This window comes from Lepidochelys kempii, chromosome 13 (assembly GCF_965140285.1).
Source record: "Lepidochelys kempii isolate rLepKem1 chromosome 13, rLepKem1.hap1, whole genome shotgun sequence".
NCBI lineage: Eukaryota > Metazoa > Chordata > Testudines > Cheloniidae > Lepidochelys > Lepidochelys kempii.
Window position 1 is genome coordinate 38,359,082 of NC_136392.1, and position 26,732 is coordinate 38,385,813.

Consider the following 26,732-nt stretch of genomic DNA (forward strand, 5'->3'; position numbering starts at 1 on the left):
CCCGGTATCTAAGTGTCTGTCTGACACCTCAGCCCTCCTGGGCGCTCAGACCCCACCAGTGACCCCAGTCCGCCCCCGGCTCCCCTGTTCAAGGCCGCCCCATGTGGCCTCGGCCGGGCCCGTTTCCCCGCCAGGGGGCGCCCCGGTCCCGTCCTGGGCTCTGCTCGATCCGCTTTCGCTTTCGGCGCCCGTCAGTCAGTCTGTCCGTCCGCCCCGGGACCCCGCCGGGCCGGGGGGCCGCGCGCAGCCCGCGGGGGGCGGGGGAAGTGGAGGGAGCCCCCGGGGGGCGAAGGGGCTGTCCAGAGTATGTGGGGGGGAAGGGTGCTGGGGGGCAGCCCCCGGGGGGCGAAGGGGCTGTCCAGAGTATGTGGGGGGGAAGGGTGCTGGGGCGGCGGAGAAGTGGGGGGAGCCCCCGGGGGGCGAAGGGGCTGTCCGGGGTATGTGGGGGGGAAGGGTGCTGGGGGGCGAGGGGAGTGGGGGGCAGCCCCCGGGGGGCGAAGGGGCTGTCCAGAGTATGTGGGGGGGAAGGGTGCTGGGGGGCGAAGGGAGTGGGGGGCAGCCCCCGGGGGGCGAAGGGGCTGTCCGGGGTATGTGGGGGGGAAGGGTGCTGGGGGGCGAGGGGAGTGGGGGGCAGCCCCCGGGCGGGGGCGCTGCAGGAAGCGACCCAGGGGCTCAGGCCCGCCTGGCAGCGAAGGGGAAAAGTTTTCTGAAAGCGACATTTTGTGGGGGCGGGGCGAGGGGGGGCTCCATGGGGCGGGGGAAGAGGCGGGGGGGCCTGCCGGGAGCTGGGAGGAGCGGAACACAGTCCCCGTGGGGTGGGGTGAGCACAGCCCCGCCCGCCCCGGCCCCCTCTGACGCTCGCTCTCCTTTCCCAGGGGGCAGAGGCCGGCCGTGGGGCAGAGGCCGGAGGCGGCATGTGGGGGAGGCGGGCGGGGGCCAGGATCTGCCGTCCCGTGTGGGAGTCGCGGCGGGCGATGGGCACCGCCGGGGCGCGCCGGGGGCTCCTGGGCGACAAGGTGGCTCTTGTGACGGCTTCTACCGAGGGGTGAGTGACCCCCCCCAGCCCCACCGGTGCCCCTCACTCCCGCCCCCAGCCCCCTGGGATCCTGCCCAGCGCCCCTCACTCCCCTCCCGCACCCCCTGGGATCCCCCCACATCCTGCTGGTGTCCCTCACTCCCGCCCCGCAGCCCCCTGGGATCCCCCCCAGCCCCACCGGTGCCCCTCACTCCCGACCCGCAGCCCCCTGGGATCCTGCCCAGCCCCACCAGTGCCCCTCACTCCCGACCCGCAGCCCCCTGGGATCCTGCCCAGCCCCACCGGTGCCCCTCACTCCTGACCCGCACCCCCTGGGATCCCCCCACATCCTGCTGGTGTCCCTCACTCATGCCCCGCAGCCCCCTGGGATCCTCCCCAGCCCCACCGGTGCCCCTCACTCCTGACCCGCAGCCCCCTGGGATCCCCCCCAGCGCTCCTCACTCCCGTCCCGCACCCCCTGGGATCCCCCCACATCCTGCTGGTGTCCCTCACTCACGCCCCACAGCCCCCTGGGATCCTCCCCAGCCCCACCGGTGCCCCTCACTCCCGACCCGCAGCCCCCTGGGATCCCCCCCAGCGCCCCTCACTCCCGTCCCGCACCCCCTGGGATCCCCCCACATCCTGCTGGTGTCCCTCACTCACGCCCCACAGCCCCCTGGGATCCTCCCCAGCCCCACCGGTGCCCCTCACTCCCGACCCGCAGCCCCCTGGGATCCCCCCCAGCGCCCCTCACTCACGCCCCGCAGCCCCCTGGGATCCTCCCCAGCCCCACCGGTGCCCCTCACTCCCGCCCCGCAGTCCCCTGGGATCCCCCCCAGCCCCATCAGTGCCCCTCACTCCCGACCCCGCTCTCCCCCCAGGATCGGGTTCGCTGTCGCCCGGCGCCTGGCACAGGATGGGGCCCACGTGGTGCTAAGCAGCAGGAAGCAGAGTAATGTGGATCGAGCCGTGGCCGAGCTCCAAGCCCAGAACCTCAGCGTGTCCGGCACCGTGTGTCATGTGGGCATCGCCGAGGATCGGGACCGCCTGGTAGCCACGGTGAGCCCGGACGCCTGGGTTCTGTCCCCAGCTCTAGGAATGGGAGTGGGGGCTAGTGGTTAGAGCGGGGGGGCAGGGCTGGTAGCCAGGACTCCTGGGTTCTCTCCCGGGCCCTGGGAAGGCAGCGCCCGGCACAGTGGGGCGCCGATCGCGGTCAGTAACCAGCCCCGCCGCCCTCCCCGTCTCATCTCTCCAGGCCCTGGAGCGTCACGGGGGTATCGACATCCTGGTCTCCAATGCAGCCGTGAACCCGTTCTTCGGCAGCACGCTCGATGCCAGCGAGGACGTGTGGAACAAGGTGGGGGTAGGGGGAGAGCAGGGGTTGGGGGGCAGAGAGACTAGGGGATGTAGTGGGAGCTGGGGACAGCTGGGGGTCAGAGGGGTGGGAGGGAAGGTGGGGGTCAGAGGGGAGGGGCACTGGATGAGAGGAGGCAGCTGGGGGGCAGATGGGGTGGAGAGGGGAAGGGGCCCTGGGTGTAGCTGGGGGGCAGAGGGGGGAGGGGGAGAGAAGATGGGGGTCAGAGGGGTGGGGGAGTGGCACTGGATGAGAGGGGGCAGCTTGGGGGGCAGACGGGGTGGAGAGGGGAAAGGGCCCTGGGTGTAGCTGGGGGGCAGGGGGGAGGGCATCTGGGGCATGGTGGGGGACAGACCCCAGACCCCCCTGACCCCACCCTTCAGATCTTGCAGATCAATGTGACGGCAACAGCCCTGCTGGTCGGCCTGGTCGCGCCCCACATGGAGAAACGGGGGTGAGTGGGGAAGGCTGGGGGGAGGGGGGGAAATGGAGAGAGGGGAGACGAAGGGGAGGGGACCCTGGGGGGACACATGGGGAGATGGGGGAGGGGGGAGCCCGGGGGAAGGGGGAATGGATGAGGGGCGAGGGGATGAGAGGGGGAGGGGGGACAAGGAAGAAGGGAGCCCAGGGAGAGGGGGACACATGGGGGAGGGGCGATGAGGGGGGACGAGGAGGTGGGGAGCCCAGGGGGCAGCAGGTCTCTCGTCTCTGGCTCATTCCCTCTCTCTGCGCAGGGGCGGCTCCATCGTCCTCGTCTCCTCCATCGCCGGCTTCTCCCCCTTCCCGGTGAGATGCCCCCGGCCCTGGAGCGGGGGGAAGGGGGTGGAGGGGGGGTGGCTGGCCGGGGGGAGGGCAAGGCGGGGAGCAGGGGCGGTTGCTCTGGGGCTGGGCAGGGGGTAGCTGGTGGGGCCGGGGCGGGTGGCAGGTGGGAGAGGGGCTGGCTATTGGGTCAGAGAGGCAGGGGGTGGCCGGTGGGGGGGCACGGGGGGTAGGGCTGGCTGTGCTAACCCCCCCCCCCCCCCCGCCCCCAGGCTCTGGGCCCGTACAGCGTCAGTAAAACGGCCCTGCTGGGGCTCACCAAGGCCCTGGCCCCCGAGCTCGGCGCCCGCAACATCCGCATCAACTGCCTGGCACCGGGGATCGTCCAGACCAAGTTCAGCTCGGCCGTGAGTGCGGGGCGGGGCCTCCGCTGGGGGGGGCACTGCTGGGGGCGGGGCCTCCGCTGGGGGGCACGGCAGTGACCCCTAACTCTGGTTTTTCTTCCAGCTGTGGAAGGACGAGTCCGTAAAGGAGAAAATGATGGAGAACCTGAGAGTGCAAAGGTACCAATGTCCTCCAGCCCCCTGCGCACCCCTCCCCTCATCCCCCCCATCCATCCCCCCCACCCCCTTACACACGCCTCTATCCATCCATCCACCCCCCCCTCAGTCCCCACCCCCGCCCCGGGCTAACCCTGTCTCTTCTCCCCAGGTTGGGGGTCCCGTCTGACTGCGCCGGGATCGTCTCCTTCCTGTGCTCCCCCGACGCCAGCTACATCAGCGGGGAGACCGTGGTGGTGGGCGGGGGCGCCCCCTCCCGCCTCTGAGCCCCCAGAACCCAGATGACCTGATGGATGGACGGGTGGGCCCTGATTGGCTTGACCCCAAATTGGGAGACTGGTGTGGGCTGATGGCTATTGAGGTGCACTCCTCAGGGGAGGGGGGTCTGGGAGAGAAGCAGGTTTGAGTGGCAGGAATTGTTGGTGGCACTATAGGGAAGTGGGGGAGCAAGATTTGGGGGGGCTGGGGACAGCCAGTGGATCAGCTTTTGGGGGGCAGGGCGCTGGGGTGACCTGTATGGGGGGGGTCTCCTTTGGGGAGAGAGAAGCAGGGCAGTTTTGGGGATGGAGGCAGGAAGGGGGGCCCAAGGGGTAAATGGCGGGCAGGGAGTGAGCATGAGGGAATTATTGAGGTACACATCTGGGAGGAGGGGTGGGGCAGGGAGGAGAAGGGGAGATTTAGGCAGGCTGTGGTGGTGGATTTTGGGGTTGGCCCCCCCATTTGGGGAGGGGGGCTGAGTATTGGGGGGCACGGGGATCCCGTGCCATTTCCCCCCTTCCCCATCTTTCTGGCTTCTAGCCACCTGCCAAAGACTTGATAAATTATCAGTGCATCCTCTGTCTGCATCCTTCTTTTGTGGGGAGGGGCAGGGGTCTCTAACGCAGGGGGTCTCTATCAGGGCTGCAGGGGGAAGGGATGGAAGGGGAAAAGGCGGGGGGGGGCCTTTAAGGGGGTGGAGGGGGCAGGGGGCTATAATAGGTGTATAGAAGGGGCGGGGGCTAACTGGAGTCCCGCCCTCCCAGGTTACGTCCCCACCCTGTTCCCGCAAAGGGGGGCTGTTTTGCAGAGTGCCCCCCCCCGCCACACACACTCCTCCTCCCCCTCCTTCCACCTTCTCTCTCCGCCTGCACAAAGCTCTTGAATTGTTGTGTTGCCAACTCAAGCCAACGGTGCCACCATGTCGCCTCCGGGGCCCAGGAACGACGCTGGCGTTTTCGTGACCCTTCTGTGGGGGTCCCGCTGGGGCGCTCCGGGAGAGCCTGGGGCACGTGCCGGCGTGACGCCGACTCGCTCCAGCAGCTCCCGGGCACGGCTGAGGGCCGCACGTAGCCGGCAGAGGACGGGAGCGGCCGTTTGACCCAAGGCGGGCTGGTTCATTGCCTTAGTGGTTATTCATTCGGCGCCGAATTTCAGCACCAACGCTTGGGCCAAATGGGAAATGCAACGGGTTTCCTTTCGCCTCGGTTGGGCCCGCGTAGCAAAATTCTTCCTCCAGCTACAGCTGAGGCCTGGGAAAATCAAAATAGGCCAGCGTCTACCGATAGGAAGGAAGACCCCGTATGTTTCATCTGTATCAGGAGGTCTCCTTTTAATCACTGGCAACTACTGCTCCCTGGCTTTGGTCAACCAACTAAACGTGGAAGCCATATGGCAGCGAACATGCCGCCTTCCCTCAGAAACCCGCTGGCCTCGGCCCGGCTCAGCGTTTTCTTTCCAGGCGTGCGAATGTTGACTTTGGAGACTCTTCCAGTTGGCCGACCGCCGAGCGAGGTTACCCGTTAAAAAATGTTGTGAGATTTGTGATTGTTTTCCAGAGGCTCGTCGATAGCCACCAAGCTCGCTGGTCTCCACGCCAGCGTCGGGTCGAAAATGCAGCCAAATGAAGTCGGTGCAGCCAGCCGCCGTTTCTCCTCAGATACGTTTTTCTTGGCTCGTTGTAACGCTGCGCTCGCAGACTGACGGCCTCTTGGTCTCAGTGAGGGGTGACATTCGGCACGTCCGTCTTTAATCAACAGGCCTGTTCCAACCACGCGTCCTCTTCTATTCCACAGTTGCGCGATACTTTCTGAGCGAATAGTTTAGGGCCAACGCTTCAAAACCCGGTTGGATAAAAGGGTAGAAAAACAACAGCAAAGAATTCTCTCGTGTGTCCAGACAATGTAAGAATAAACAAACACACAAACGCCCTTGTTGCTTTCCAGGTGTTGCCAGCAAATCTCGCCAAGCGTTCAATCCCCCACGCTTTGGTTAATCTTGTTTACTGATGATTTCTGATTGTCTTGTCGGGTGCGGGGAGACGATGCCTCGTAAACTGGGCGAGAATATCTCCGCGCCAGCTCACTTTCCCCTCTGGCCTTACAAAATGAAAAACCCGCTTGGTTGGCTACCAGCCAAGGCGGCGTGTTTAGCAAAAAGACCACGGAGAAGATGACCGTTTTACCAGTGACAAAAACTCGGCGTCTGCTTGGGGCTGTTTCTTCAGATAACCGCGTCTGCGGCTGTGCCCTGATCTCTGAACTTCACGCGGTGGCAAAGCCAAGCTTGTAATCCTGTCACTGTAAAACCAGCCCCGGTTGCGGGGTTTATACCGTCCCCCGGCTTTCGCAGCTTTCTTTGCAATTGACAAGTGGAGCCGGGTTTTGGGTGTTTTGCTTTTGTGTTCTGGGCAATTCGTTTCGGCAAAGCAGTGGCTCCTCCAGGCGGCTTGAACTTGAATTTGTTTGTTGAAACCTGTTTGTATCTCCAGTGACATCCCCCCTGCAAGTCCCCTCAGTGGAAGAGTTTCATGTTACGCCCCGCATTCCTTGCAGGCCACACGTGGAACAGCTTCGTCCCGGAGAGTGGGGGAGTCCGGGCCCCGCACCCCCACTTCCTGCGATCCAGCGGGACTCTCAGCCAGCCAGCAACACGAAGGTGTATTAGCCGACAGGAACACGGTCCAAACTGGAGCTTGTAGGTACAGAAAACAGGAGCCCTCAGTCAGGTCCATCTTGGGGGCCAGGGAGCTTGGACCCTGGCCCCGGGTCTCCCTCCGTTTCCCCAACCCCCTCCTGGACTTGGGTTACGTGCTCGCACCCTGATATCCCACCACCAACGCAGACAGTCCCAGTAAAACTCCCCTGCAACATCCCCAGGCCAACCCACCCCGCTCCCTGCTCCGACGCCAGCTTTTGTCTGGTTCCTTCAGACGTTTGGAAAGGCCACAGCGGTGCCGCTTCGACATGGTTATTTCACCCAACCTCCGCCACGCGCCCCAGGACAGGCCTTGCCGTCCCGCCGCCGGCCGCCAATGGTCAGCGCTGCTCTTCTGCGTGCACCGTTGGGATGAGTAGAAACCGCCTGGCAGCGACGGCCCGCGAAGGTTTGAAATGAACAGGGAGGAGTTGGGGTCGGGCGGTCTGGGGGCTATTTCTTCAGGTGACCGTGTGGAGTGGTGGGGATCTGCTGCTTCGTGGGGTTAGAAAAGGATCCCGTCAGGGCAGAGAGGGACCTCGGTTGCCCAGCGCTGGTTCCTTGTGGCGTATTTAGCTCCGGTATGAGTGTGCGTTATTTCTAACCAAACAATTGTTTTCGCTGCACCAGGTCACCGCTTCGGATAACCCGGGTAAGCGCTGGGAGGACTGCATTCCTCCCCAAATCTCCGTGCTGTCCGAAGGGGGTCCAGTTCACCGGTGGCACAGAGTTTCAATTCAAAGGTCTCCTTACAGCAAAAGTCAAGAGTTGTGAGTTTCCAGGAGCCGTACACGGCTCTAAGAATACTTTCCTTTAAGGAGAGGGGTATAGAGATTAAACGGGACTTTCCCGGCTACCATGGTTCACGGCCATGCCTCAGGGTAATTTCACTCTGGCCCAAACCAAAAAAGAAATACGGATGTTTGCTAAATTTACGTAAACGTGGCACATACACGTACACCCATGGGCCTTTCGGTTTGTGGGTTAAAAGTTGGTTTGTTCGCTTAAACGTCCGCTCCCTTCCCAGAGCAGGGTTTCTCTCGCCTCGGCTGCTCCCTCTCACGCTGCATCTCGGTTTTCTCGAAAAGAAAGACGCGAGTCTGGCCCTCAGGCTTCAAAATATCCGAAATGGACGACCCCCGTTTTCTCTAAAACCGAACGCTGAAAAGCAGAACGCTTCTTGTTTCTGAACCCTAATATTGAATCCTTTTATGTCGAAACATGCCCAGGGCTGGCATTATTCTAAACTCTCATCTTAACACCCTTATTTCGAAACGGGCTTCCCCCGTAGTTCCCTAAAAACACCGGACGTTTAATCCTTTGGTTTAGAAAGAAGCAAGCGCACATTTGTTGTCACAACAGCACTTTTAAAACCCTCTCTTCTGGTACGTTCCAGTCTTGATCTGCCTTATTCTCCACACGATCCAAAAATGCCCCCAAGCCTCTTTTCTCTGAAACCCTTTTCTTTGAGCCTTCGTGTGTGAACACGACGACACACGCACGGACACACACAGACACACCAGGACACACTCACAGACACACCAGGACACACAGACACACACAGACAGGCACGCACAGACACACCAGGACACACTCACAGACACAAAGACACACTCACAAAGACACGCACAGACACACCAGGACACACTCACAGACACACAGACACACAAAGACACGCACAGACAGGCACGCACAGACACACACAGACGCACACAAAGACACAAACAGACAGGCACGCACAGACACACACAGACGCACACAAAGACACACACAGACAGGCACGCACAGACACATGCACATGCACAAAGACACACACAAAGACGCACAAAGACACACACAGACAGGCACACGCACAAAGACACACACACAGACACAAAGACACACAAAGACACAGACGCACAAACGCACAGACACGCACACACACAGAGACACGCAGACACACAAAGACGCGCAGACACACAAAGACACACACAGACACGCACACACACAGAGACACACACAGACACACAAACAGCCCTCAGGTTTCCTATGAACATTTAAAATAGGTTTTTCCCCACTGGCCAAAGCAGGTCCAACTATGAGCCCAGGGGTGGGACATAACCCAAAAAGAGGGGGGGGGACACTTGACTACTGAGGCCCGTATATCCCTGGCAGAGGCCGGAGGCGGCGTGTGGGGCAGGCGGGCGGGGGCCAGGATCTGCCGTCCCGTGCGGGGGTCGCTGCAGGTGATGGGCACGGCCGGGGCGTGCTGGGGGCTCCTGGCCGACAAGGTGGTTTTTGTGATGGCACCTACCGAGGGGTGAGTGACCCCCCCAAGCCAACTGGTGCCCCTCACTCGCGACCAGCAGCCCCTTCCTAGACCAGCCCTGCCCCCCCAGCTCTGCCGGTGCCCCTCACTCCCGACCCCCCTGATCGCCACAGTGAGCCCAGATGCCTGGGTCCCATCCCCAGTGCTGGGAGGGGAGTAGGGGCTAGTGCTTAGCACAGGGGGGTTGGGAGCCAGGACTCCTGGGTTCTATCCTGGGTGGGGAGTGGGTAGTAGTTAGAGTGGGGGTGGGGCCTGGGAGCCAGGACTCCTGGGTTCTCTGCCAGGCTCTGGGAGGGAAGTGGGGGCTAGTGGTTAGAACAGGGGGCTGGGAGCCAGGACTCCTCGGTTCTCTCCCCGGCCCTGGGAGGGCAGCGCCCAGCACAGTGGGGCGCCAATCGCGGTCGGTAACCAGCCCCCTCACGTCTCGTCTCTCCAGGCCCTGGTCTCCAATGCGGCCGTGAAGCCGTTCTTCGGCAGCATGCTCGATGCCAGCGAGGACGTGTGGAACAAGGTGGGGGTGGAGGTGGGGGTAGGGGCAGAGCAGAGAGCAGGGGTTGGTGGGGAAGGGGGAGTTGCGGGACGGAGGGGGGCTGGGATCGGAGGAGGAGGTGGGGTGAGGTGGGCTCTGTGGGAGTGGGTGGAGGGACGAGGAGGTGGGAGTAGAAATGGGGGTTTGCGGAGAGGACGTGGGGGTCAGAGGGGTGGGGGGAGGGGGGCAGAGGGGGAGCGTGCCATTCCCCGGGGGACCATCTGGACCATGGAACAGCCATGCCCGCCCCCCCCTGCTCCCAGGGTTTTCACGAACTGCTTAAAGTCAAACAGTTAAACCAGCCCATTCACTAGAGAACAGAAGATTTTTAAGCGAATTTTAAGCACCAAGGTTGGAGCTGGCTAGACTTGAAATAAAAGTTAAATCCGCAGGCTAGTTCCTCGACGTGAGCAACGCCAGCAGGCTGAAAGCGGAACGGTTTCTCTCAGCCAAATGCTTTCAGCACTCGGGAAATTTCCAGGTGAGGACCGTTCCCCCCAGAACCGCAGCGTGATGCAGTAACAACGGGACAGCAGACTCGTAGAACTTCCTGCACCATTTTGCTACACGTCGTTCAACAGGACACTGATACTCAGCAAATTATGATTTTTCAGAGGGTAACCTCCCAAGGCATACTTCGTAGAGGATTTATCATAGCCCTATAAAAGTGGTGACCATGGGGTACAGGGAGTCCCGGGGAGGAGAGGGGGAAATGCAACTGGGGGGCAGAGTGTGGGGCTTGAGGGAGTCTGGGGGTGTGTGGGGAGAAGCAGGACCCTTCCTGAACCCCGACTCCCCTTTCAGATCCTGCAGGTGAATGGGACATCACTGACACTGCTAGTCAGCCTGGTCTTGCCCCCCACGCAGAGAAACAGGCTTGAGTGGGGGGGGGGCGACATGAGGGGGCAGCAGGTCTCTCGTCTCTGGCTCATTCCCTCTCTCCGCTCAGGGGCGGCTCCATCATCCTCGTCTCCTCCATCGCCGGGTTCTCCCCCTTCCCGGTGAGATGCCCCGGCCCGCCCACGGAAGGAGCAAGGGAGGGAGGGAGGGGAGTGTCTGGGGGGATGGTTGGCTGGTGGGCAGATGGAGGGGGCTGGTGGGGTGGGTAGGCGGAGTGGAGAGGTGGCAGTGGGTGGTCAGAGGTGGCAAGGGGGGGCTGGCGGGGGGTAGGTGGGCGGAGGGGTGGGCCAGGGCGGGCACGGGGGGTAGGGCTGGCTGTGCAGACCCCCCCCCCCAGGCTCTGGGCCCGTACAGCGTCAGTAAAACGGCCCTGCTGAGGCTCCCCAAGGCCCTGGCGCCCGAGCTCGGCGCCCGCAACATCCGCACCAACTGCCTGGCACCGGGGATCGTCCAGACCAAGTTCAGCTCGGCCGTCAGTGCGGGGCGGGGCCAAAGCTGGGGGGGCACTGCTGGGGGCGGGGCCCCTGCTGGGGGCGGGGCCGCACCTGGGGGGCAGGGCAGTGACCCCCAACTCTGATTTTTCTTCCAGTTGTGGAAGGACGAGGCCATAAAGGAGAAAATGTTGAAGAACCTGAGAGTTCCCCAGCCCCCCCCTTCCCCCATCCATCCATCCCCCTACACACCCCTTCCTCCCTCCCTCCCCCCTCCATCCATCCCTCCCCCCTCCATCCATCCCCTCACACACCTTCCTCCTCTCCATCCATCCCCCTGCACACCCTTCGCTCCATCCCTCCCTCTCCCTGCACACCCCTCCCTCCCCCCACGCACCCCTCCCTCCATTCCCCCCTCCATCCATCCCTCTATCCATGCCTCCATCCATCCCTCCATCCCTGTACACACCCCTCCCTCCCTCCATCCAGCCACCCACAGAATCCTAGAATCTCGGGGTGGGAAGCGACCTCAGGAGGTTCTAGTCCAACCCCTGCTCAAAGCAGGACCGATCCCCAACGAAATCATCCCAGCCAGGGCTCTGTCAAGCTGGGCCTTAAAAACCTCTAAGGAAGGAGATTCCACCCCCTCCCTAGGGAACCCAGTCCAGTGCTTCACCACCCTCCTAGTGAAATAGGGTTTCCTAATATCCCACCTAGACCTCCCCCACTGCAACTTGAGACCATTACTCCTTGTCCTGTCCTCTTCCACCACTGAGAATAGTCTAGAACCATCCTCTCTGGAACCACCTCTCAGGTAGTTGAAAGCAGCTATCAAATCCCCCCTCACTCTTCTCTTCCGCAGACTAAACAATCCCAGTTCCCTCAGCCTCTCCTCATAAGTCATCCACCCACCCTTCCATCCACCCCGATACACACCCCTCTATCCATCCATCCACCGACCGCCTTACACACCTATCCATCCATCCGTTCCCCCCGGGCTAACCCTGTCTCTTCTCCCCAGGTTGGGGGTCCCATCTGACTGCGTTGGGATCTTCTCTTTCCTGTGCTTCCCCGACACCAGCTAAATCAGCGGGGCAACGGTGGTGGTGAGCGGGGGCGCCCCCTCCCGCCTCTGAGCCCCCAGAACACAGATGGCCTGACAGATGGATGGGCTGGCCCTAGTTGGCCTGACCCCAAATGGGGAGCCTGCGGGGTCTGATGGCTCTTGGGGTACACTCCTCAGGGAAGGGGAGTCTTTGGGTCCCCTCTTGGGGGTCTGGAAGAGAAGCAGGTTTGGATGGTAGGAATTGTGGGGAAGGGCTAGAGGGAAGTAGGGGAGCAAGATTTTGGGTGGGGGTTGGAATTTGAGGTCCATGGGGGGGGCTGGAGTGAGCCAGTGGATCAGCTTTTGGGGGGTAGGGAGCTGGGGTGACCTGTATGGGGGGTCTCCTTTGGGGAGAGAAAAGCAGGGTAGTTTTGAGGCTACGGGCAGGAAGGGGGATGGGCAAGGGGTAGATGGGGGCAGGAAGTGGGCATGAGGGTATTATTGGGGTACACATCAGGGAGGAGAGGTGGGGGAAGTTTTGGGGCACAGTGGTGGGGCAAGGAGGAGAAGGGGGAGATTCTGGGGGTCTGGGAGGGTGGATTTGGGGGACACATGGCCATTTGGGGAGGGGGGCTGAGTGTTGGGGAATGGGGACCCCTGCCCTTCACCCCCCTTCCCGATCTCTCCGGAGACCAGCCACCTGCCAAAGACTTGGTAGATTGTTTCTGCGTCCTTGGTCTGCCTCTTTTGGGGGAGGTCTATAAGAGGGGGGCGGGGGGGGCGGGGGGAGGGGCAGGTGGTCTATAATGGGGGAGGGAAAGAAGGAGGACAGGGGGTCTGTAAAGGGGGGCAGGGGAGGGGACAGAGTGGGAGGGGGTCTGTAAAGAGGGGAGGGGCAGGGGGTCTGTGAAGGGGGAGGGGCCGGGCTCTATAACGGGTTGAAAAGGGGCGGGGCCTAACTAGAATCCCGCCCCCCACGTTACGTCCCCCCCGCTCCCGGAAGGGGGGGGCTGTGTTGTCGGCAGCCCCCCCCACTCCTCCTCCGCCGCCGCTGCCTTCCACCTTCCCTCCATCCCTCGCCCGGCTCAGCCTCCCGGGAGCGTCTCCCTCCATCCCAGCCCTGGCTCCTTGCCCCGCTCCGGCCGGCTTCTCTCTCCGCCGGGGGGTTTCTACCTCCCCTCCATCCCCGGCCCCCCCGGGGAGTGGCTCCTTCCCCCTCTGAGATTTCCCTCCCTCCGTTCCTGACAGTCCCTAGCCCCCCCCCCATCTCTCCATTGCTGAATTCCCCCCCTTCTGTCTCTTTCCACCCCCGAGATCTTCTCTCTCCATTTGGAAATTTCCTCCAACTCACTCCCTCCCCGAGCTGGTTCAGCTCCCTCTCCCCATTCCTCCGGCACTGCCCCCGGCCCCCCTTCAGCCCCCCTCTCAGCCCCGCTCCAACCCGCCTTCCTTTCCTGCATTTCCACGCTCCCTTCTTTCCCCTCCAGAGCATGGGCGAGATTCGTCCCCGCTCACTGCCGCCTTGGGTGTGTCTAGCCCTCTAGCCCTCTGGGCTTTTCTCCGCTCCCTCTTTCCTGGCCGCATGGATTCGCTTCCTGCTTCTCCTCTGCCTCTCAGGAAATAAATACGGAGTGAGTATCTATCTATCTATCTATCTATCTATCTATCTATCTATCTATCTATCTATCTATCCCCATTCACCCCTTCTATCTATCCATCCACCCCATCCATCCATCCATCCATCCATCCACCCCATCTACCTATCTATCCCCATCCACCCTGTCGATCTATCTATCCCCATCCACCCCATCTATCTCATCTATCTATCTATCTCCCTGCTGCCCTCTGCTGGAGGGGATGGGACCTGCCCCTTGTGTGTGTTTGCGTTGGGGGTATTTTTCAGGCTGTTTCTCTAAGTTGGGGGTCTGGTTGTTCCTCCCTCCCACCCTCGGCCAGCCACTCTCTCACCTTCTTTCGTTGTAGGTACCCCACATCATGAGGCCACTGTTGGGAGCCCTCCCTGGCCCCCCGGCTCCGTTCCACACCCCCAGCAGCTCGTTTGCTTCCTGGGAACACCCGGAGCCTCTCTGAGTCAGGGGACCGGGAGCACATCCTGACGCCTGTAGGCAGAGATTCCCAAGGCCTGCTCTATGCCTGTTGGACACTATACCTGTAGCTGGGGAACTCCTGGGCTGTAGAACACCAAGAATTCCAAGTTACAGCCTGGCAGTGCACCGTCGTAACCAGTGGCTGCAAGTCTAGAGGGCTCTGTCTGCCTGTAGCCAGAGAACCGACCACTCTCGGCCTGTAGCTGGAGAAATACACTCCCTGCTAGACACCTGTCACCAGAGAACTCCAGGACCGCTGTACGCCTGTAGCTGGAGAACTCCAGGACCGCTGTACGCCTGTAGCCGGAGAACTCTGGGATGGCTGTAGACCTGTAGCCAAGACTTCCAGGAGCACTTTACACCTGTAGTTACAGAACATAGGGATTGCCTGTCACAGAAGACCCCTGGACTTATTGTATGCCTATAGCTGGAGAAATCAAGGACTGTTGCACACCTGTAGCCAGAGAACTTCCAGCCCCCATCTGCCTGTAAGATACAGAGACTCCCAGGTCACAGCATGGCAGCACAGAGCCAGAACCAAGTCATTGCAGATTTGGAGGCCACTGTCTGCCTGTAACACATGGACTCCAGGACCATACTACATCTCTGACCAGAGAACTCCAGCAGCCACGTACAGGTGTAATCAGACAGCCTCCATACCCCCATAGCTACAGAATTATGGGCTGTAGTCTTACTGTAGGGCACCATACAGCCATAGCCAAAGCCAGATTACTGTAGGTGTTGAAGCAACCATACGCCTGTAGCCAAAGATGTCTGGGACTGCTGTATGACTGACCCCCACTATACACATGTAGGCGGAGAAGTCTGGGACTTCTGTACCACTGTAACACTGCCGTACGCCTGTAGGGGACAACTCCAGGATGTCTGTATGACCGTATCTCCATTGAATGGTTGTAGGTGGAGATGTCTGGCATTTGTGTATGACTGCAGCTGAAGTGCACACCTGTAGCCAGAGAACTCAGAGGTCGCTCTCCGACTGTAAACCCCTCCCCCTGCCCCCCACCACTACCACCATGTGCCTGTAGGTGGAGAACTCCAGGACTGGCATGCGCTGTAGCTCCACTGTCCACCTGTAGGAGGAGAACTCCTGGTTCTTCATTCACCTGTAGCTACACTACTTGCCCATAGACAGAGAAGCTGGGGATCTGCCTACGACTGTAAGGGGCAGGAAGCCAGGAGTGGCGTGCGACTGTCAGCCCGCCTGTAGGGGAAGAACTCCAGGACTGACGTACGGCTGTTAGTCCCATTGCCCGCCTGTCGGAGGAGTGGAAGTTCCCACTACAGATGCCACCCTGACCCTGCCACCTACAGCCAGCCCCGCATGGTGGGGCTGGCCCTGGCTATGAGCGCAGGGTCCTGTGGGTAGCCGGCGCCGGGAGAGGCGGGGCCTCGTTACATGCATGTCCCACGGGGGCAGGTTCGACTTTGACGATGGCGGCTGCTACGTGGGTGACTGGCAGGAGGGCCGGGCACACGGGTACGGGGTCTGCACCGGCCCTGGGGCACAGGGCGAGTACAGCGGGCAGTGGCGCCGTGGGTTCGAGTCTCTGGGTGTCTACACCTGGCCCAGCGGCAACACCTACCAGGGCCATTGGAGCCAGGGCAAGCGGGAAGGGCTGGGCGTGGAGCGCAAGAGCAAGTGGTGTTACAAGGGGGAGTGGAGCCATGGGCTGAAGGGCCGGGCTGGCGTCTGGGAGAGCCACTCCGGGGTCACCTACGAGGGCATGTGGAGGGACGGGCTCCAGGATGGCTACGGCACCGAGACCTACGCTGACGGAGGTGAGGGCAGACGGGTGCCAGCTCGGGGTGGGGGAGGGAGGGAAAGGGGGGATCTATCTGTTCAGCTGCGCGCTCCCTCCATCCAACCACGTCCATGCACAGGCCCATGCTCCATCCGCTCTCCTGCTCCGTTCTGCGCTCCATTGCTGCATTCACATTCATCCCTCCATCCATCCGCCAGCCACCCCTCCATCCCTGTGGCTCCACCCTCCCTCCCTCCGTCCATCCAGCCAGGTCCATCACCCACCCCTCTATCCCTACGGCTCCACCCTCCCTCCCTCCCTCCATCCAGCCAGGTCCATCACCCACCCCTCTCTCCCCACGGCTCCACCCTCCCTCCCTCCGTCCATCCACCCAGGTCCATCACCCACCCCTCCCTCCCTACGGCTCCACCCTCCCTCCATCCATCCAGCCAGCCAGCCAGGTCCATCACCCACCCCTCCATCCCTGCGGCTCCACCCTCCCTCCCTCCGTCCATCCATCCAGGTCCATCACCCACCCCTCTATCCCTACAGCTCCACCCTCCCTCCATCCGTCCATCCACCCAGGTCCATCACCCACCCCTCTATCCCTACGGCTCCACCCTCCCTCCATCCATCCATCCATCCACCCAGGTCCATCACCCACCCCTCTATCCCTACGGCTCCACCCTCCCTCCCTCCATCCAGCCAGCCAGCCAGCCAGGTCCATCACCCATCCCTCCATCCCTGCGGCTCCACCCTCCCTCCCTCCGTCCATCCACCCAGGTCCATCACCCACCCCTCCATCCCTGCGGCTTCACACTCCCTCCATCCGTCCATCCATCCAGGTCCATCACCCACCCCTCTATCCCTGTGGCTCCACCCTCCCTCCATCCGTCCATCCACCTAGGTCCATCACCCACCCCTCTATCCCTACGGCTCCACCCTCCCTCCCTCCCTCCATCCATCCATCCAGCCAGGTCCATCACCCACCCCTCCATCCCTGCGGCTCCACCCTCCCTCCCTCCGTCCATCCACCCAGGTCCATCACCCACCCCTCTATCCCTGCGGTTCCACCCTCCCTCCCTCCCTCTCTCTCTCTCCATCCATCCAGCCAGGTCCATCACCCACCCCTCTATCCCTGCGGCTCCACCCTCCCTCCGTCCATCCACCCAGGTCCATCACCCACCCCTCTATGCCTACGGCTCCACCCTCCCTGCCTCCGTCCATCCACCCAGGTCCATCACCCACCCCTCCAACCCTGCGGCTCCACCCTCCCTCCCTCCCTCCCTCCGTCCATCCAGCCAGGTCCATCACCCACCCCTCTATCCCTGCAGCTCCACCCTCCCTCCCTCCGTCCATCCACCCAGGTCCATCACCCACCCCTCTATCCCTGTGGCTCCACCCTCCCTCCCTCCATCCGCCCAGCCAGCCAGGTCCATCACCCACCCCTCTATCCCTACGGCTCCACCCTCCCTCCATCCATCCATCCACCCAGGTCCATCACCCACCCCTCTATCCCTGCGGCTCCACCCTCCCTCCATCCGTCCATCCACCCAGGTCCATCACCCACCCCTCTATCCCTGCGGCTCCACCCTCCCTCCATCCATCCAGCCAGCCAGGTCCATCACCCACCCCTCCATCCCTGCGGCTCCACCCTCCCTCCCTCCCTCCGTCCATCCACCCAGGTCCATCACCCACCCCTCTATCCCTACGGCTCCACCCTCCCTCCATCCGTCCATCCATCCATCCAGGTCCATCACCCACCCCTCTATCCCTACGGCTCCACCCTCCCTCCCTCCCTCCATCCATCCATCCAGCCAGGTCCATCACCCACCCCTCCATCCCTGTGGCTCCACCCTCCCTCCCTCCCTCCGTCCATCCACTCAGGTCCATCACCCACCCCTCCATCCCTGCGGCTTCACACTCCCTCCCTCCGTCCATCCAGCCAGGTCCATCACCCACCCCTCCATCCCTGCGGCTTCACACTCCCTCCCTCCGTCCATTCAGCCAGGTCCATCACCCACCCCTCCATCCCTGCGGCTTCACACTCCCTCCATCCATCCAGCCAGCCAGGTCCATCACCCACCCCTCTATCCCTGCGGCTCCACCCTCCCTCCATCCGTCCATCCACCCAGGTCCATCACCCACCCCTCTATCCCTGCGGCTCCACCCTCCCTCCCTCCGTCCATCCACCCAGGTCCATCACCCACCCCTCTATCCCTACGGCTCCACCCTCCCTCCATCCATCCAGCCAGGTCCATCACCCACCCCTCTATCCCTACGGCTCCACCCTCCCTCCATCCATCCATCCAGCCAGGTCCATCACCCACCCCTCCATCCCTGCGGCTTCACACTCCCTCCCTCCGTCCATCCAGCCAGGTCCATCACTCACCCCTCCATCCCTGCGGCTTCACACTCCCTCCATCCATCCATCCAGCCAGGTCCATCACCCACCCCTCTATCCCTGCGACTTCACACTCCCTCCCTCCGTCCATCCACCCAGGTCCATCACCCACCCCTCTATACTTGCGGCTTCACCCTCCCTCCCTCCATCCATCCATCCAGGTCCATCACCTACCCCTCTATCCCTACGGCTCCACCCTCCCTCCCTCCATCCATCCACCCAGGTCCATCACCCACCCCTCTATCCCTGTGGTTCCACCCTCCCTCCCTCCCTCTCTCTCTCTCCATCCATCCAGCCAGGTCCATCACCCACCCCTCTATCCCTGCAGTTCCAACTTTCCTCCCGCCCTCCACTTCCACATTCACTTCCTCCTTCTGTCTGCCCGGTTTCCATCCCCCTGCCGATTTGTTCTCCCCTCCTCTAACCCTGCCCCGCTCCGTGCCTCCTTTGCAGGCACCTACCAGGGCCAGTGGCAAGCCGGGAAGCGGCACGGCTACGGTGTTCGCCAGAGCGCCCCCTACCGTCAGGCTGCCTTGGTGTGCTCCCTGCGCCGCACCTCGCTGGACTCCCTCCGCAGCGACCCCGACCCCGGCGTGCCCCCTCCTCCGCTCCCGCCCCCCTCCCCTGCCACCTCCGCTGCTCCCGGGGGACAGCCCAGCCTCAGGCTCCCGCGGCGGCTTTGTGCTGGCCTTCCCCGGCGACCCGGGCTTCCCCAAGGGGGCCAAGAAGAAGACGGGGAGCTTCTTCTTCCGGCGCTCCCTGCTGCTGAGTGGCCTGCGGGTGCGCCGAGCCGAGTCCAAAGCCTCCCTGGGCAGCAAGCGGGGCTCGCTGAAGAGCGAAGCTGGGGTGAGCTCGACTGGGAGCGAAGCCACCACCCTGAGCTACGCCGAGACCGAACCCCCCGAGATGCCTTCACGGTTGGCCATCGAGGGCTCCTCCACCGAGGTGTATGCCGGGGAGTGGCGCGCTGATCGGCGCAGCGGCTACGGGGTCAGCCGGCGCTCCAATGGGCTGCGCTACGAAGGCGAGTGGCTGGGGAACCGGCGGCATGGCTACGGGCGCACCACCTACCCCGACGGCACCAAGGAAGAGGGCAAGTACAAGCTCAACCGGCTGGTGAGCGGCAAGGTCAAGAACCTCATCCCGCTCCGGCGCAGCAAGGTGAAGGAGAAGGTGGACCGGGCGGTGGAGATGGCCCGCAGGGCCGTCAGCCTGGCCAGGCAGAAGCAGGAGATGGCGGCCACCAGGTCAGCTGGCAGACGGGGGGCACTGGCGGGCCGTGGGGTGCTGGAGAGCTGGAGTATTGGGAGCGGTCAGGTGTGGGTGGGGGAGTGCAGGGGGCATCGGGGGAGGGGGACTATGGAGGGGAGCATGGGGTGGGGGACATAGGGGATGCAGGAGAATGGGGGACATGGACGAGTGGGGGATGTGGAGGCGGAGCATGGGGTGAGTTTTGGGGGGTAAGGGGGGTAGGGGATTGGGGATGTAGGAGGCTGAGGGAGGGGAGGGGAGATGTAGAGGAATGGCTGGGGGTGGGGGGCAGTGGGTGTGTGTCTCAATAACACACCCTGTTACGCTCTGGGGCTTGCAGTGGGACTGGGGTTTGAGTGGGGCTTCAGGGGTTTGGGCAGGGAGCCCTCTGGGGGTCCTGGGATTCACCCCTCAAAAACACCCCAGAACTCTGCCTTTTCTCCTGGCCACAAATCTAGACAAGGCCCAGGCTTCAGCTAGGCCTTGTAGGCCTCAGTAGGCCCAAAGCCATAATTCCTCCATCCACGCCATCTTGTCCCACAACCACCTCCCCAGCTGCCATTTTCCCTCCTGCCTGAACCTTCCCTTCCTGCCTGGGAAGGGGGACCTCAGTCCACGATGGGGAGAGCTCGTGAGCGGGGCACTGGCAGCCATCTTGAAAGTTGGCTCAAGGGATCCCCCGAGCGGGTAGACATCTTGAAACCTGGGTTAAGTGACACCGCCAAGTGGTAGCCATCCTGAAAGTTGGCTCAAGCCAACCCAACTGAGTAGCCATCTTGAAAGTTGGATCAAGTGGTCCTCAACTGGGGTAGCCATCTTGAAATCAGGTTCAAACCCGCCTCAGCTGAGCAGCCATTTTAAAGTTGACTCAAGTGACCTCCCCAACTGAGCAGCCATCTTGAAAGCTGGTTGAAATGACCATGGAACGCCAGCGTGTCCATTCTCCCAGAGGCACATGGGTTATTCTGTGAGCCGCCCGCCCTGCGGGCATGCCTGGGTGGGACGGGGGCTGGATGGGAACTAATTAACAATGGAGTCCCAGTAGGCAAATGAACCGGGAGGTCCCAGTGGCCAGCTGAGGGGCTGCAGGAGAAGTCTCATCCCTACCAGGAAGGGGGAATTCACCCTGCATTAGGGTGAGGTCAAGAGGGAGGTCAAGAGTAGCCATCTTGAAAGTTGGTTCTAATGATCCCAGTTGGGGCAGCCATCTTGAAAGTTGTCCAGTTGGTCCGGATGGAGGACAGGCTGGGGGGTTGTGTGAATGGTGTGGAGGCCTTGCTGAGACTGAGGTGTTGGAGGGGAAGGCCCTACTGCCCAAATTTGACCATACTGAGGTGCTTTCTTGGAGACTACTGGGTTTCTTGCTGGCATGGGGAAGGCAGGTGGGTGGATGGACTTGGCTGTCAGAACTTGTGTCCTTGCCCAGCACTGAAATTGAGACATTGGCTCTGCCAACAAACAGCGACGATGGCTCCTCTCTGTCTGGCTGGAGTTTGCTTTTCTCTCCTTTCCTCTGGCACTCTCCTTTCTTGTTGCTTTTCGTTAATTATTTCTTTTGCTGGCTGGCTCGTTTTCTGTCTCATTTTGTCTTGCTTTCTTTTCTTTCTTTCTTCTTTCCCCCCCCCCATTCCCTGCTCTCCCCCCCCGCCATGTTGCCATCCCCAGCGAGGGCATGGTTGGGGGCTGGGGGTGCGGAAGACAGGTTACATGGAGTGTATGCAAGGGCCTGGCAGGGGCTGCCTGGTCTCCTAGACAACCGGATGATGGCAACAGCGATTGGCTGGTGGTTGCTGTGGAAACAGTGGAGCAGCAGCATCCACTGGGCATGGACCAGGGGAGGGGGGGCTGCTGGTGGGGGAAGGGCACTTCCCCTGGCATGGAGCGGGGAGGGGGCTGGGAATTAAAGGGAGGGCATTGGGGACTGGGTGAAGTGAAGGGGCAAGTTGGGGGCTGGGGGCTGTATAGGGATGGGTGGGTGGGTGATCCTTGGGGCCAGGGTGTGTGATCAGTAACTATGGGTGGGAACAGGTGCTGGGGCCCAGGGTGGGTCTGGATGGGTGCTGGGGCTCAGGGTGGGGGTTGGGGGGGTGGGGTGACGGCAAGGGATGGTGGCTGTGGGGTAGGATGGATGGGGATGGGTGGTGGATGCTGAGGGTTAGGGTGAGGGTTTGGTTGGGTTGCACTGGGGATGGGTGCAGGATGGGTGGGCGGGGTTGGGGCAGCGCTGACCCCAGGGAGGCTCCACCCCACAGAGACCCACCCTGACCCTCTCCCCAGGGCAGCTGACGCCCGGCTGAAGGCCACGGCCGCGCTGGCCTCCGCCGAGAAGGCCGTGGAGGCGGCTCGAGTGGCCAAGATCCTGGCCCAGGATCTTCAGCCCATCTTGGATGACCCTGGTGAGTTTGGGGAGCAGGGCAGGGAAGAGGGAGCCCCTAATCCTGGTTTCAGAGTAGCAGCCGTGTTAGTCTGTATCCGCAGAAAGAACAGGAGGACTTGTGGCACCTTAGAGACTAACCAATTTATTTGAGCCTAAGCTTTTGTGGGCTAAACCCACTTCATCGGTGGCATAGAATGGAACATAGAGTAAGAAGAAATATGTATAGTTTCTAATCCTGGGTCTGCCGGGAAGCCCCCCAGCCCCCTCTCTGTTCAAGTGTGCCTGTGGGCTCCCCCATATTGCAGAAGGGGCATCCACCCCTCCCCATGATTGTATGGGGGTGATTTTGACCTGAACACCCTTTCTTACCCCATGGCACCCATTTTGTCTCTGCCTCCCAATTCTTGACCCCCACATCCCTTTTCTCCCTGCACCCCCAAACCTGGGATTCTCCTGACAGTGTCGGAGGGAGGGCTGAATTTGGGGGGGGCATTGAACCCTGTGGGAGTCTATCAACAGAAACCCACTCTTGACTCCCCTTTTATCTCTCCCCAAAAAAACCCAGAGCCACGGACCCGCCTGGACTCCGAAGGCACCGACACGGACCTCTTAGAATACGACAGCCCGGAGGTCTATGAAAATGGGGTCACCCCATCAGACATGACCCCAGACCCCAGCTACCCGCCCACCCCACTGCAGCCCTGGAGGGGAGACCCCCATCGGACTTGGCACCCTCTGGAGAATGGGGGACTCCCTCGAGTGCCCCCTGCGGATGCATCAGACCCTGAGGATGAGTGGGGGTGCCGGAGGTTCCCTGCCCGGACACCGGGGTTCCCACCCGAGGAACTGTGGGAGGGGGACGAGGAGGAGGGGGATCCGGGGCGCCCCCTGGTGGGCACCCCTCCCAGCGGCAGCTCTGGAAGCCTCCGGGAGGAAGATGAGGAAGAGGACTACGAGGAAGAGCTCCACCAGCTGGATATTGGGGAGCCCCAGGCGGGGTCAGAGGTGGCAGGACCCCTGGGGCACTCTGGACTGGGGGCTGACAGGCTGCCTTCAGGGAGGGGGGCTGCGGCTCAGGGTGTGAAGGAGACAGGCGCAGCCGTGAGACAGGTAAGAGGGGCAAAGGGACACCCCCATCTCCCCCTCTCCCAGAACTGGGAGAGAACCCAGGAGTCCTGGCTCCCAGCCCCTCCCCCCCAGCCACTAGCCCCCACTCCCGTCCCCAAGCTGGGAGAGAACCCAGGAGTCTGTCAGGATGGGAGGGGGGGTTGTGGGCGTGGCCCAGCTGGTGAAGCTCCACGGATTGGCTGATGTCCTGGCTCCTGTCTCATAGCAACTGCATCCTCCGTCCAGCATCCCTCCCGCCCCACTGCAGCATCTCAGCCCCGCCCAGCAGAGCTGCAGTGGGGGGTGCTGGGAGGAACTGGCCGTGGGGAGGGGGGCTGCGGGTCTGGTGGGTTAGAGTGGGCTTGGAGCCAGGACACCTGGGTTGTATCCCTGGCTCTGGGAGGGGACAGGGGTATAGGGGGTTAGAGCGGAGTGAGAGGCTGGGAGTCACGTGGAGGGTGGGGGATGTGGGGTGGAAAGTTGTGGGTGTGCTTGGGGAGGGGGGGTTGAGGCTGGGGAGTTGGGAGGTGTATGGGGGGCTGCAGTGTCAGCTGGGGTGGGGTTATGTGGGAAGGGGGTGTTTGAGGAGAGGGTAAGGTCGGGGTGTCAGAGGGGCGTGTCTCACCCCTCCCTTTTCCCTTGCAGGGAGCTCACCCATTGGTGGTTCTGGCTGTCGTGTTGATTGACATCTGCCTGGCTCACCTGTTCTCTCTGCTTCTCACCTGAGACGGGGGTGGGGGGCAGCTCCCCACCGGACCCCTCCCTCTGCCCCTTCCCCCACCCTACCTGTCGCTCGTTCTCTGCCACTCTGTCTCATTCCCTCTCTCTCTTTCTTCTCTCCTCTCTTGTTCCCTCTCTCTCTCTCTCTTTCACTTGTTCTTCTCTCCTATTTTATTCTCTCTTTCTCTCTCCCATTCTTTGTGGTCTGTGTCTTTCATTCCTCCGTTCCTGCTCTGCCCCCTTCCCTCTCTCTCCCTCTCTCTCTCTGTCTCTCTCTAGATTGTTTACATATGAAGGGCTCTTTCTAGTAGATTTCTCTTTCTCTGTCTGAGACCATGACAAAAAAACACCCCCCCCCGTTTGAAATTTGAGGTTCCTTTCCCCTTAATGCACTCCTTCTTTTGGAGTTCAGTAAATTGGGGATGGGGGACCCCACGCCTGGGAGTGGAGGGGAATCCCAGCAGGGGGCGTGCTCTCCCCACCCCTCCAAAAACAAACAAAAATGGCAAACTTTTATTTCTGCTTTTTTAATGACTTTTCTTGCTGCGTCTGAATGAAATAACTAGTTAAATTTAAAAAGGGGGTGAAGGGGGCGATTCTGCCATTGGGGGTGACTGGGGAGCTCTATCCTGGTGCGAGACTGTCGAGGGCAGCTGCTACACCTAGTGGGGCAAAAGAGGAAGTCCCACCTTTGGAAGGATGGTTCTAAAGGGGTCAGACAGGAAATCCTGCCTCCTAGTGGGCTTAGTGGGGAACTCGTAGTGTAGAACACCATTTCCTGGAGGGTGGGGAAGTTCCTCCTACAGGAGAGCCACCCCAAGCGTTCAACACAGAAAATCCTGCCTTTTGCAGGGATGTGATGGTGCAATAAAGGAAATGGGTCAGGAACGCCCCCCGAAGGGGAGAAACGGGAAGTCCTGCCTTTTGTAGGGATGTGACAGTGCAATACAGGAAGTTCCACCCTCGGCAGGGTAGAGAATACTCAGCTGAGCGGTGGAACAGGAAGTCCCACCTTTTTAAAGGGACGTGATGTGCAATACAGGAATTTCTGCCTTCCGGAGGGTGGAAAATACTCCTAAAGGGGGCAAAGCAGGAAGTCTTGCCTTTTTGCAGAGATTGGTGGGTGCAAAACAAGAAGTCCCACCTTCTGGAAGGCAGGGAGACACGATTTGGGCCAATGAGCCTGCCTGACCACGGGAGGGGAACGCAACGATACCCCAAGGTACTTGTTGACTTAGAGGGGTGCAGTATAGCTGTGGAGGATACATCCCTTCCAATCACCCAGGGCAGGGCTAGGAAGTTGGGAGGCCCTTTGGGGAGCACCCCCTGGCAGGAATCTCCCTCTCGGTCCCCAGAAAATGCATGAGGATGCTCAGTGTATTGGGAATGTGTATAATCAACTCCAATCCCCATGGCCCTGCAGTTTTCTACCTCCCTCCCTGCTGGCTGTCTCCTCCCTTGCTCCGGCCTTGATCCGATGTCCCCTCCCCGGATTGCCTTTTCCACGGGATATTTCTTATAGCGTGTCTTTGGGATTGAAAACACAAACAGTCTTGCAGATTTAAAAAATGAGAAATTTAATAAAAATATATTAATAAAAAAAAGGGGAAATGGACTGACATCGTCTTCTTTCATGTTGGGAACCCAGGAGTCCGGGCTCCCCGGGGCTCTAACTGCTGCCCAGAGCCAGCCCGAGAACCCAGGAGTCCGGGCTCTACCCCCCGCCCCCCGCCCGAGAACCCAGGAGTCCGGGCTCTACCCCCCGCCCCCCGCCCGAGAACCCAGGAGTCCGGGCTCTACCCCCCGCCCCCCGCCCGAGAACCCAGGAGTCCGGGCTCTACCCCCCGCCCCCCGCCCGAGAACCCAGGAGTCCGGGCTCTAACCCCCGCCCAGGGCCAGGCCGAGAACCCAGGAGTCCGGGCTCTAACCCCCGCCGGGGCCGGGCCGAGAACCCAGGAGTCCGGGCTCCCCGATCGCGGCCGCTGGGCGGGGAAGACTCCGCCCCCGGCTCCGCGCGCTCTATGGTGTCGCATCCGAGAGCGGCCGCCGCTCACCATAGAGACGGCGCTTCCCAGAGAGGCTCCGACCATCCAGTGCAAGATAGAGCGGGCGCAGGAGAAGGACGCTCTGGGAGGAGGCTGGAGGACTCCTTAGTGTCTCTATCGTCTTAAAGAGACATCCCCCCGCCCCCCCCCAGAGCCGGGGAGAGAACCCAGGAGTCCTGGCTCCCAACCCTCCAACCACTGGACCCCACTCCCCTCCCAGAGCTGGGGAGAGAACCCAGGAGTCCTGGCTCCCAACCCTCCAACCACTGGACCCCACTCCCCTCCCAGAGCTGGGGAGAGAACCCAGGAGTCCTGGCTCCCAACCCTCCAACCACTGGACCCCACTCCCCTCCCAGAGCTGGGGAGAGAACCCAGGAGTCCTGGCTCCCAACCCTCCAACCACTGGACCCCACTCCCCTCCCAGAGCTGGGGAGAGAACCCAGGAGTCCTGGCTCCCAACCCTCCAACCACTGGACCCCACTCCCCTCCCAGAGCTGGGGAGAGAACCCAGGAGTCCTGGCTCCCAACCCTCCAACTCTAACCCACCCACTATAATTACAACCACGTGGCCCCCGAGGGCAGAGAAATCAGCCATCAGGACCTCGAGCAAACCACGAAAGCAAAAAATGTTCCATTTCTGGGGCTTTTCACCCCCTCTGTGGTTCATGGGCTCCCTTTCCCGGGGCTGGGAATGGCCTAGAGGGAAGGTGAAATGACAGGATTCCTGAAGCTAGCAATTTAAGGGGAAGGGCTGGAGGTAACTTAGCAGAGTTGGGAGCGTGGTTGTTAGCCAGTTGGGTACGGAGGCTAGGGGGGGTCGTAGTCCATCTGATACAGACCGGCGTGATTCATCCAGCCCATATCTGATGGGCGAGCTGGAGAGGAACGTGGACAGAGCCGCCCGGTCTAGGTATAAATCAGGGGTGTCAAAAACGCAGCCACATGTGGCTGGCAGAGTTATTTCCTGTGGCCTGCCATAGGCGGACGTAGGCGCCGACTCCACCAGCAGCCAAGCTCAGCCTCAGCCCCAGCCCCAGCCCCTGCTCCTCCCTCCTCCCGAGCGCGCCGCGTCCCCACTCCTCCGCTTACCTCCCAGTACTTCCT

The 26,732-nt window shown here is 61.8% G+C and overlaps 2 protein-coding genes and 1 long non-coding RNA gene across 4 annotated transcripts; all 3 read left to right on the forward strand.

Annotated features, from left to right (window-relative positions):
* The first annotated feature begins 812 nt into the window (after nucleotides 1-812).
* On the forward strand, nucleotides 813-4,144 carry LOC144929208 (dehydrogenase/reductase SDR family member 4-like). 2 transcript variants are annotated; one of them, XM_078848248.1, is made up of 8 exons: nucleotides 814-1,045; nucleotides 1,897-2,074; nucleotides 2,271-2,372; nucleotides 2,753-2,823; nucleotides 3,104-3,155; nucleotides 3,401-3,535; nucleotides 3,636-3,691; nucleotides 3,840-4,144. In XM_078848248.1, exons 1-8 carry the CDS (start codon nucleotides 915-917, stop codon nucleotides 3,952-3,954), a joined length of 840 nt encoding a protein of 279 aa, XP_078704374.1. In that variant the 5' UTR covers nucleotides 814-914; the 3' UTR covers nucleotides 3,955-4,144. The 2 variants fall into 2 exon arrangements, with proteins under 2 accessions (XP_078704375.1, XP_078704374.1); XM_078848249.1 differs by lacking the exon at nucleotides 3,401-3,535 and having other exon boundaries at nucleotides 813-1,045.
* Nucleotides 4,145-4,656: 512 nt separating this feature from the next.
* Nucleotides 4,657-10,160, forward strand: LOC144929209 (uncharacterized). Its single transcript, XR_013634516.1, has 3 exons — nucleotides 4,657-7,410; nucleotides 9,385-9,459; nucleotides 9,870-10,160. It is a non-coding gene; the product is annotated as an uncharacterized LOC144929209 (long non-coding RNA).
* A 2,688-nt stretch (nucleotides 10,161-12,848) lies between these two features.
* Nucleotides 12,849-25,199, forward strand: JPH4 (junctophilin 4). Its single transcript, XM_078848246.1, is given in 7 exon segments — nucleotides 12,849-13,484; nucleotides 13,837-15,761; nucleotides 18,582-18,742; nucleotides 18,744-19,375; nucleotides 21,657-21,775; nucleotides 22,322-22,866; nucleotides 23,509-25,199. Coding segments are annotated over 6 exon segments (1,917 nt in total). The 5' UTR covers nucleotides 12,849-13,484; nucleotides 13,837-15,382; the 3' UTR covers nucleotides 23,590-25,199.
* The last annotated feature ends 1,533 nt before the right edge of the window (nucleotides 25,200-26,732 follow it).

Bases quoted from the DNA above. Each gene is read 5' to 3' on its own strand.
- LOC144929208 (XM_078848248.1), top strand. From the start codon at position 915: ATGTGGGGGAGGCGGGCGGGGGCCAGGATCTGCCGTCCCGTGTGGGAG. The intron at 2,075-2,270 runs GTGAGCCCGGAC...TCATCTCTCCAG, and splicing joins GGGACCGCCTGGTAGCCACG to GCCCTGGAGCGTCACGGGGG. The intron at 2,824-3,103 runs GTGAGTGGGGAA...CTCTCTGCGCAG, and splicing joins CCCCACATGGAGAAACGGGG to GGGCGGCTCCATCGTCCTCG.